This window comes from Neovison vison, chromosome 3 (genome assembly GCF_020171115.1).
Source record: "Neovison vison isolate M4711 chromosome 3, ASM_NN_V1, whole genome shotgun sequence".
NCBI lineage: Eukaryota > Metazoa > Chordata > Mammalia > Carnivora > Mustelidae > Neogale > Neogale vison.
This window is the reverse complement of record NC_058093.1, coordinates 9,213,953-9,225,596: the sequence shown is the minus strand read 5'-3', so window position 1 is coordinate 9,225,596 and position 11,644 is coordinate 9,213,953. Positions and strand designations below refer to the sequence as shown.

General features: G+C 42.1%; 1 protein-coding gene across 3 annotated transcripts in view; it reads left to right on the top strand.

Moving 5' to 3' along the window:
* The first annotated feature begins 7,425 nt into the window (after positions 1-7,425).
* Positions 7,426-11,644, top strand: part of PGAP1 (post-GPI attachment to proteins inositol deacylase 1) — a 73,215-nt gene continuing 68,996 nt past the window's right edge. For 2 of the 3 annotated variants that reach the window (XM_044241210.1, XM_044241211.1), the window contains exon 1: positions 7,428-7,638. In XM_044241210.1, the coding sequence (XP_044097145.1) occupies positions 7,492-7,638 (147 nt within the window). In that variant the 5' untranslated portion in view covers positions 7,428-7,491. Of the gene's footprint in view, positions 7,639-11,644 lie in introns of all 3 variants that reach the window. The other variant, XM_044241212.1, reaches the window with a different exon arrangement.

The window sequence follows — 11,644 nt, the reverse complement described above, 5'->3', positions numbered from 1 at the left end:
TTAATTTAAGTTTTAAAAGCCTTAATTCAATTAAAATATCATAAGCTTTCAGAAATCATTTGTCAAATACCTTCATTTTAGATAAGAAAAGAGAGAGGTCTAAGGAGATGAAGACACTTGCCCTAAATCATACCTGGGTGGCAGAACTGGAAGTTCTAGAACTCAGATTTCCTGATTACCAGTGTTCTTTATAGTGCTCTATTAATAATAAAGCTCTTTGAGGTTTCATTTTGCAAATGTTTAATTTTGTACAATTCTTAGCAACTCATCCTTTGTTAAACACAACATATGCACTATAAGAAATAAAAGTACTATATAAACATCTATATTCAAATTAAAGAACCAATAAATGTGAACTTAACAGCTACATTTCTGAGTGAACTATGAAGCTATATGCTTTTCAGAAAGTATCAGAAGTAGACTTTATCAGAATGATCAAAAAGCCCCTTCTTGGGGCTCCTGGGTAGCTCAGTGGGTTAAGGCCTCTGCCTTTGGCTCAGGTCATGATCCCAGGGTCCTGGGATCGAGCCCCACATCGGGCTCTCTGCTCGGTGGAGAGCCTGCTTCCTCCTCTCTCTCCCCCTGCCTCTCTGCCTTCTTGTGATCTCTGCTTGTCAAATAAAATATTTTTTTAAAAAAGCCCCTTCTTACTTTGAATTGTGGGAAGCCCACCATCTTAATTCTTCTAATCATGGCATCTAGCCATCTACTAACTCAATTACTCAGTAATTCAATGAGCACTCTTTGAGCCCCTATTATATTATGTATATAAATCATTTTTGTCTTGGATCCCTTTCCCACTAAACAATTAAATACTCCTCTTTTGCCCTCCAATATTCCATGTTCCTATCCCTATAATACTTACCATACTAGAGTACAATTATATTATGTACTTGCTTTTAGATTCCTTGATATCAGTGACTCATTTATCTCTTACAAATCAGAATTGGTGGTTCATTTACCACTTTTTTCTAATCTCTGTTGTGGAGCTTGGCACATAATAGTCAATTAAATATCTCACCACTAGATAATATCTATTTTTTCCCCCTTGATGAGAGAGATACAGAAAAGCAAGAGATCTATGTTAGCTGAGAAGACCAGGAAAATTGGAGAGCAAGGGTATAAAACACTGTTGACTAAATCCTCACTATCGGTCACCTCTTGCTAACTGCCAAGTTCAGTTCTTTCTTTCTGTCTTTTTAAAGATTTTTTAAAATTTATTTACTTGAGAGAGAGAGAGGAGGGGGAGGAGCAGAAGGATGGGGACAAACAGACGCCACATAGATCGTGGTCCAATGACCCAAAGACAATGACCTGTGCTGACACCAGGAACTGACTGAGCTACCCAGGCCCCCCTGCCAAATTAATTTCTTAAAACAGTAATTCCCAAGTATTTCCACTCTCTTTAAGCATCACCTTGCTCCAATCCCTTATTTCTACCCAATGGGTTTTGTTTCTATATAAAGATTAAGATCATCCAATGGGAGTTTCCTTGTCTTAATCCTCTCCATCTCAGTATTTTCTTTCTTCATGTTTCTCCATATTTTCTTCTTCTCAAGGTAGATTTCCCTTCTCTTCATTTAAGATCATTCTCTTTTTTGGAGGTGGGGAAAGGGCAAAGGGAGAGGGAGAGATTATTAAACAAGCTCCACGCCCATTGCGGAATCCAGTGTGTGGCTTGATCTCACACCTTTGAGATCATGATCTGAGCTAAAATCAAGAGTTGGATGAGCACCCAGAGACTCCTAAGGCCATCTTTACTAGCTCTCATTTATCCATTTAAAAATGTATTTTGGGGGGCACCTGGGTGGCTCAGTGGGTTAAGGCGCTGCCTTCGGCTCAGGTCATGATCTCAGGGTCCTGGGATTGAGCCCCACATCGGGCTCTCGGCTCAGCAGGGAGCCTGCTTCCTCCTCTCTCTCTGTCTACCTCTCTGCCTGCTTGTCATCTCTTTCTGTCAAATAAATAAATAAAATCTTTTAAAAAATGTATTTTGGTGTCTTTCTAGTCTAAAAAAATTTTAGTGAACATACTACTTAAATTACTTTCGTATATATATGAAAAGGCAGAAAGAATTACCTGTATTTACAGCCTCTATTTTCTTCCACTAATTTTTTCTTAAAATAATTTAATCTACTTTTTCTCCTCACTACTCAAGTGAGGAAGTGGCTTTTCCTTTTGATTTAAAATGTGTACAAGGAGGGGCACCTGGTTGGCTCAGTGGGTTAAGACTGTGTCCCTCTCTCTCAGCCTGCCTCTCTGCCTACTTGTGATCTCTGTCAAATAAATAAATAAAAACTTTAAAAAATTTTGTACAAGGAATGCTAGGTAATATTTCCCAAAAAAACTAATTCAAAGAAACTTGTCACCTACACCCTTTACCTGCCCTCATTCTAAACATACAGAAATTCTAGATATTTTACTACACGATTGAGTGCTATAGAAAGAAATGAAAATCTTTAAATTCTATAGAGAGAAATCCATAAGAGTATGAAACCTCTATAGCTCACAGTGATCAATGAAAAGGATTAAAAATGATAATAATAAAAAAACAGCATCCCAGACCACAAAGTTTCTGGGGGTGATTCTAATTATTCATACCATTTTCATTATGCAGAAACTGGTGGGGGTGGGGCAGAAAGCCAAGAGATTATCCATAGAAATGTCTCTACAATCTAGGAGAGGAACAGGATGCTGAAGTATATGATGCAGGCTAAGAATGAGTTTACAAACCAAAATTATCAAGTAACTGAAGAAATCTGACATCATGAGAGACAGCATATACTATATATGGAATGAGGAATATGTGTGTGTGTGTATGTATATAAAGAGGGATTCTATGTAATACATAAATGGTCTTTAGAATGAAGATGCCTGTTCTATTTCTGTGAAAAGAGTTGGTATTTTGATAGGGATTGCATTAAATGTGTAGATTGCTCTAAGTAGCACAGACATTTTCACAATATTTTTTCTTCCAATCCATGGGCATGGGATGTTTTTCCATCTCTTTGTGTCTTCCTCATTTTTTCTCATGAGTATTCTATAGTTTTCTGAATATAGATTCTTCGCCTCTTTAGTTAGGTTTATTCCTAGGTATCTTATGGTTTTGGGTGCAATTGTAAATGGGATTGACTTCTTAACTTCTCTTTCTTCTATCTTACTGTTGGTGTATAGAAATGCAACTGATTTCTGTGCACTGATTTTATATCCTGACACTTTACTGAATTCCTATAGGAGTTCTGTTTTGGAGTGGAGTCTTTTGATTTTTCCACATAAAATATCATATCCCTGCAAAGAGTGAGAGTTTGACTTCTTTGCCAATTCAGATTCCTTTAATTTCTTTTTGTTGTCTGATTGCTGAGGCTAGGAGAAGCTGAGGCTTTTTCACACAGGTGAAAAAGTTCCAGTACCACGTTTGAATAGCAGTGATGATAGTGGACATCCCTGCCATGTTCCTGATCTTAGGGGAAAAGGTCTGTTTTTCCCCATTGAGAATGATATTTGCTGTGGGTTTTTCATAGATCGCTTTGATGATATTGAGGTAAATATTCTCTATCCCTACACTGTGAAGAGTTTTGATCAAGAAAGGGTGCTATACTTTGTCAAATGCTTTTCCCGCATCTTTTGAGAGTACCATATGATTCTTGTCCTTTCTTTTATTAATGTATTGTATCACATTGATTGATTTGATGGTGATGAATAATCCTTTTAATGTACTGTTGGCTCCTGCCAGCTAGTATTTTGGTGAGAATTTTTGCATCTGTGTTCATCAGGGATATTGGTCTGTAATTCTTTTTGATAGGATATTTCCTAAAATTTGTACAGAATCAAAAAAGATCCCAAATAGCCAGCAGAATGTTGAAAAAGAAAATCAAAATTGGTAGCATCACAATTCTGGACTTCAAGCTCTATTACAAAGCGATAATTACCAAGACAGTATGGTTCTGTCACAAACACAGACACACAGATCGATGGAACAGAACAGAGAACCCAGAAATGGAGCCTCAAATCTGTGGTCAACTAATCTTTGACAAAGCAAGAAAGAATGTCCAGTGGAAAAAAGACAGTCCCTTCAACAGATGTTGTTGGGAAAATTGGACAGCCACATGCAGAAGAATGAAACTGGACCATTTCCTTATATCACACACAAAAATAGACTCAAAATGGATGAAAGATCTAAATATGAGACAGGAATCCATCAAAATTCTTGAGGAGAACACAGGCAGCGACCTCTTTGACCTCAACCACAGCAACCTCTTCCTAGAAACATCATCAAAGGCAAGAAAATCAAGAGCAAAAATGAACTATTGGGACTTCAAGATTAAAAGCTTTTGCACAGCAAAGGAAACAGTCAACAAAACCAAGGGGCAACTGACAGAATAGAAGAAGATATTTATAAATGACTTATCAGATAAGGGGCTGGTATCTAAAATCTAAAAAGAACTTATCAAACTTAACATCCAAAGAACAAATAATCCAATTAAGAAATGGGCAGAAGATGGGGTGCCTGGGTGGCTCAGTGGGATAAGCCTCTGCCTTCAGCTTAGGTCATGATCTCAGGGTCCTGGGATCAAGCCCCACATCCAGCTGTCTGCTCAGCAGGGAACCTCCTTCCCCTTCTCTCGGCTTGCCTCTCTGCCTGCCTTTCTGCCTACTTGTAATCTGTCAAAAAAAAAAACAAAACCCCAGATTGTTTTTCAGAGTCCATAGAAGTGGCGGGGGGGTGGTGGGAGGTTGGGGTACCAGGTGGTGGGTATTATAGAGGGCACGGCTTGCATGGAGCACTGGGTGTGGTGAAAAAATAATGAATACTGTTTTTCTGAAAATAAATAAATTGGAAAAAAAATCTTTAAAAAAAAAAAGGGCAGAAGACATCCAAATGGCCAACAGACACAGGTGAAAAAGTGCTCAACATCACTGGGCATCTGGGAATTATAAATCAAAACCTCAGTGAGATACCACCTCACACCACACCAGTCAGAATGTGTAAAATTAACAAGACAGGAAATGACAGATGTTGGTGAAGATGCAGAGAAAGGGGAACCCTCCTACACTGTTGGTGGGAATGCAAGCTGGTACAGCCACTCTGGAAAACAGTACAGAGATTCCTCAAAAGGTTGAGAAGAGCTACCCTAGGACTCAGCAATAGCACTCCTGGGTATTTACCCCAAAGATACAAATGTAGTGATCCAAAGGGGCAGGTACACCCTAATGTTTATAGCAGCAATGTCCACAATAGCCAAACTATGGAAAGGGCCTAGATGTCTACCAATAGATGAAAGGATGAAGAAGATGTGATACATACAATCCTATGTAGCCATCAAAAATGAAATCTTGCCACTTGCAATGACATGGGTGGAACTAGAGGGTACTATGCTAACAGAAATAAGTCAATCAGGGAAAGAACTACCATATGATCTCTCTGATACGAGGAATTTCAGAAACAAGACAGGGTCATAAGGGAAGAGAGGGAAAACTGAAACAAGATGGAACCAGGGAGGGAGACAAACCATAAGAGACTCTTAACCTCAGGAAACAAACTGAGGGTTGCTGAAGGGGAGGAGGGTCTGAGGGATGGGTGGGTGGGTGGGTGATGGACATTGAAGAGGGTATGTGGCTATGGTGAGTGCTGTGAATTGTGTAAGACTGATGAATCACAGACCTGTACCCCTGAAACAAATAATACATTGTATGTTAAGTTAAAAAAAAATCTCCAATTTAATGGAGATTCTAATTAATTTAATGAGATTAAATTAATCTCAATTTAATGTGATTCTTGTCACATTAAATTTAAGAAGGACTGGGATAGAAAGAATGTAGATTCACCCTTGGTTTAGTGCTGGCTGTGACATGCTGGAAGCAAGAGGCATTCTGAGCTCCCAGACTCAATGAATTTATTACCCTTTTATGGACTCAATCCTTTTCCAAATGATTTGTTATCTTGTACACTAACTCGTCCCTAACCACCCCCCCCCACCCCAGGTGCTCTTATATCTGAATGTTACAGGATTGCAGAAGAAACCATAAGCTTCCTTTCAGTTTTAAAATTCTTTGATTTTACCAGCCAGACCTCCTCCACACAGAAAAAAAATACATGAGAACCAGTAAAACTGAACTGAAATGAAATCTAGTCAGTGTGAAAAGTAATTCTAAGGAAAATTTTGCAATTAGCCGCCCCCCCCCACCCCATCTGCTCTTGGGTCAGATTTAAAGAATGGTCCACCGTCCTTCTTCTTCTCATAACATTTGAGTGTTTTGAAGTCGCTATTCGTGATTATGGTTTTTTTTAAATATTTTATTTGTTTATTTGACAGAGAGAGATCACAAGTAGAGAGGCAGGCAGACAGAGAGAGAGGGAAGCAGGCTCCCCGCTGAGCAGAGAGCCCGATGCGGGACTCGATCCCAGGACCCTGAGATCATGACCCGAGCCGAAGGCAGCGGCTTAACCCACTGAGCCACCCGGGCGTCCCCGTGATTATGGTTTTTGAACTGCTTTTTCTCCTCTTCTGTGTGCAAAACCAAACTTAATTCTTCTAAACGAATTAAGTCACTTGAGAGTCCGAGTGGAAGCTCGAGCGACACCGCCTCCTCGTTGACGCGGAACCGGTTTCCGAAGAGGGGTTCCGGGGAGCAAGACAGGACAGCGCCGAACCGGTACCCCCCACGCCGGCCCCCGTCATCTGCTGGAAGCGTCAGGGGTCACGGAAACTTTGTAGTGTTTTCAAGACCAGCGAGGCTTTCTGTGACTCAGGCTTCCATGTTACACCGAGAACGGAACGTTGCCGACCTGCTGGTGATTTTTTACGTGCCGCGGCTCTGAAGCGCGGTCGCCTACGGGGTAACGTCTGCGGTCCAAGAGGAGGGAAACACACTTGTCCCTCCTCACGCTCACTGGTCCAGGGGGCTGTGGGTGCGCTCGGTGGCCGCTGGGAGAACCGAAATGGCAGAGGCCTGAGGCGTTTCAGAACTGAGCGGGAAGGGTTTTTAAACTGCGCAGGGAGAGGGCTCCGACGCGACAGCCGACGGCTCCCGGGGCTAATGGCCTCCTGCCCGCGCCGGGTCGGCTCCGCACCGGGAACCGCCTCCCCCTCTCCAGGTTAACCCCCCACATGCCCACCCTCCCCAGCCCTTCCCTCCCCAGCCTCCGAGGCTCCTGCGCCCGCCTCTTCTTTCCCTCCCCCTTCCTCCTTTCCCTTCTCCTCACCCACCCACCTTCTTCCCCCTCGGTCTGTCCAACCTAACCCGCTTCGCCCCCCTCCTCGTTTCCCCCCAGACTCGCGCTCCCGCCGCAAGCGCCACCTCTTCTCTCAACCAGATGCCAGACGGGAGGGGCAGCAAGCCGACTGCGCGCACGCGCACTGCGCGGCGGGTGCCTGGGCAGGCGGGGCGTCTGCGCAGGCGCGCGCTGCTCGGGCTTCGCTCCCGCGCCGGCCGCTAGGCGTTCTTCGGCTGGTTCAGTCGGACTTGGGGCCGCGCGCCGGCGGCGGCACCATGTTTCTTCAGTCAGTCAGTTTCTGGAATCTGGCGTTTTATGCCCTTATGGTTTTCATGGCAACCCTGGGGCTGTGGGACGTCTTCTTCGGCTTCGAGGAGAACAAGTGCAGTATGAGCTATATGTTTGAGTACCCGGAGTATCAGGTGAGGTTCGGCTGTCTCACCTGGGCGCTCTGAGACTCGGGCCCCTCCTGCGGGTTTCTCCCCACTTGGGCTCCCGCGCCTCTCCGGCTCCCTTATGCCAACCTCGTCTCTGGTTTTCTTTCGCTCCTGAAGACTCTGCAGACCGTCCCCACCCCACCCGCTACCCTCACCTACCCTTTGTGTCCTCTCCACAATGGGGTGTCAGGTAGATGGTTCCCTGAAGCATCCTCCCGGCCCCCCTCGTAGTTCTCCCCTGTCCCTCCGCTCCCTTCCCGGACCCAGACCCCAGGTACAGATTCTTCCGACTCCCCGGGCCCACCCCACTCCCCCCATTCCTAGAGGCGCAACCTCAGCCCCTTTCCCTAAACCCAGACCCCCTTTTTCCCGCGTTCCTGCCTTAACAGGTGCCCCAGACCCTCCTTTGCTTTCCACGCGCCTAAATTCTCACCATCCCGCGCCGTGATTTGCACGTCAGCTTTCGCCTTTCTGGAAAGGGGCTGAGCTGCTGCGGAGTGTGCAGTGGCTGGATCCCAAGAACGCCTTTGCGCCTCCGGGGTTTGAGTCCCGCGGGAGAGGCTCCCCTGATAAGGAATTAAGTGGAGAACTACTGAGTCTCCCTCGCGTCAAGTTCGCGGAGCCTCGGGTTCGGTCGGTTGTGGGTCCGTGCGTGTGCGCACACGCCCGTGTTTCTGCACGTCGTCCCTGAGCAGTTCATCCAGAATCCGTCTCGGAGTGTGTTTGTTTTCTCACCGTGTTTGCAATTTGGGAGAGACCCGGCCTTCCCGGAGCGCGCACTTGCGCGCCGCCCCCCGCCTCTTCAGTTCTGTTTTGACTATTTTCCATCGCAGTTGCTTCGTCAGGTCAGCCCAGTGGAGTCTAGAATTTCATTCATGACCCCCTGTAGTGAGAAGTTACACAAGGGTCCAAAGACATTTCTCCTGAATGATGGTCCTACTTGTAAACGCATCCCCCAGTTACTGCATACGTGTCACATGGTAACTCCCTGCCATAAAAAGTACATGTGCTGGAATATGTTACTGATAAAACGCACTTTAAATATACTTTAAAAATAATATTTTTTTAAGGTGAAGCATGCAGATCGTGATTGCCTCTGCGTAAAGGTCATTATGGAGGAGCAGATTACTTGATTGATGCTATTATCTAGATCCTAAAACTACCTAAGATTTAGATTGCTGAAGAACGTCTTTTCCCCGTGGGCAAAATTCTAGTTTAGATTTCATCTGTTTCGAGCTCTTTATCGTGGTTTTGCATCAGTCCTTATAAGGGAGTGGAAGAACTTGATATGCTGCTGAAGGAGATTTTAACGTGTTACTGTTGTCTCGGTTTCTAAGCACATATGCTGGTTTACGTTTCTCAGAGGTTATGCATAGTTAAGTACGTGGGCTTTTAGTTTAGTTTTCTTTTTTAAATGAAAATAGAACCCTTATATTAATTTTTCTGTGGTTTAATAATTGGGAAACTCTCAACAGGTTGAAGTAGGTCACTTTAATTTTGTATTGTGTTGAAGAGTTTGATTAAAACAAAATTATCGAACAATACAGAACTAATGCCCATTTATTTTGAGATTGTCCACAATTATTGAAGCTATTTTAATATTTGCGGTAGTGGAAATCGCTTAGTGTTTTGAGAACAAAGCACATGTACTCATAGATCTATTTCTTGCCTCAAAGTTAACTGGAAAGACAGAAAATTAGCTAGTGCAAGAGAGCTATTTGGCTTTTTTTTTTTTTTTTAATTGTTGAGTAGTCTGTATTTAGTTATTTTGATTTAGACTCCCTTTTTGAGGATACTGTTAATAATTTGTCAGTACAGTAATAATTACAGTGGCTGGAGTTTCTGATATGCATTTTTCAGTAGATTTTTATTTTTATGATGTAAAAATCTTTTAATTAATTACAGTATTTATACTTGATTCTTAGACCTTTTATTGTGCAGACCAGGTCATGTTATTTTAGAAATACAGTTAAAACCTGTCTATAGAAATGAGTCACTTTGAAATGTAGTGAGATTTCTGGATAACTGAGGTAATTCTATTAAGAACCAGTGGGTTTTAATGAATATATATTCTAAATATATTTTATATGTATTGTTTATTTTTAGTTACATTTTATAGTAAGCTTTTTAACTGTTCACAGAGTGACTCCAGCATTTGAGATGACATAGTTGTTGGGTTTTCTCCTTGATGCCTTTTTCTTTTTTAAATTCTTATTTACTTATTCTCTAGCCGAATGTTAGAGGAAATGAAAGGTAGTTGAAACACTCAACTTTATTCCCCATTTTAAAAATTAAAGGTGAGACAGAAATTTGAGCTTATTTGTAAAAATGAAGTGTTAATTTTAAAATTGTTTGAGTAGGGGTGCCTGGGAGGCTCAGTCTGTTCAATATCTGCTTTTGCCTCAGGTGGTGATGGGGGGGCTCCTGGGATCAGAGCCCCAGCATTGGAATTCCTGCTCAGCAGAGTCTGATTGACTCTCTCTCTCTCCCTCTCTGCCCCTCCCCACTGCTTGTTCTCTCCCTCTCTCTCAAAAAAAAATTAAACAAATAAAGTCTTAAAAAAACCTAAAAAGTTGTTTTGAGTACTCATTTTCTACCTTTGGATTTCCAAAATTTGCTTGTTCAGAGTTAACTGAACATCTCACAAACCTACCAGGCAAAATACACATTATCCTTTCAAGCTTCTTGCTTTATTATGATGCAAGGCAAAGCTTTTATTGGGTAGCAAACAGTTTTGGCAAATTGCAGAATTGGAGAAGAAACATCTGTGTTGTTTTCTCCTATACAGCAATCATTTGGCTGTCCTCAGATATGTGATCGAATTGTTCTTGTCTGAAAGAAAATGTTGGTATTGGAAAACACGAATCATACTTTTGTTATTAAGTGTGATGTTTGCTTAGTAAATAGCTTATTGAATAACTCTTTCAAGTATATTCTAGATACTGGGTATGGGTGAGGGAATTAGAGATGAATCAGACCTTGTGCCTTTATGTCTTTATAATTTTTATGTCTTTATAATACAATGGGGGAGACAGGATGTAATGGACAGTTAAAATATAATGTCCTAAATCATAATTTCACAGTAAGTGCATATGAGGGTCTGCTCAGAAGAAAGCATCCAAAGCATCCATTCATCTTTGATAGTCAAAGGCTGTAGAGAAGGTGTGGCTAATTAGAGGATACACACACACACACACACACAGTTCATGAAGCGCAGAAACAAGAAAACTGCAGGAATAAAGAATAGCATTTGTGAAGGTAGGAAGGCACCAGGACACATTGTATAAGTGGTATGGATAGTATATAAACTGCTAACATTGGTTGCCTTCTGGGTAGGGAATTAGATGGCTAAAGGACTAGGGGTAGGAGAAAGCCTTTTCATTATACATCCTTTGAGTCTTGAATTTTGAAGCATATTAAAATTTTTAAAACCTAGCATGTATAAGTTGAAAGAATGGTAAGAATAATTGAAGACAGATTTTAGAGGGTCTCTCAGGCCTTTATCATCTATTAATATAATCAGGAAACATAGGAGGTGTATGTTTTAACATGATATTTCTAATTATATTTTATGTTATTTGAGGGGTGGAGTGGGGTGGAAGGGCAAGAGGGAAGGGGAGAGAGAAAATCTTAAGCAGGCTTTATACTCAGCCTGAAGGCCAACTCATGGCTCTCTCTCAGGACCTTGAGATCCTGACCAGAGCGGATGCTTAATTAACTGAGCCACGCAGGTGCCCCACAAGGTAATTCTTGACAGCAGTATGGACTATGGATTGGGGTAGGGAGGTTATGACCATTCTGAAAGATTCACCTCTCCCTAGGTCTTTTTATTAAGCTGGAGTCCTTAGGGGTGGAATGGCCAAAGGGCTGAGAAGAGTTCTTTGTAAGATCTTTGAAACTGTATTCATTTTAATCAAAATCTTTTTTCTTTTTAATTAATTTTGGGGCTCAAATTTTAATTTTCCAGTTTTAATTTACAGGTAAGAATTAT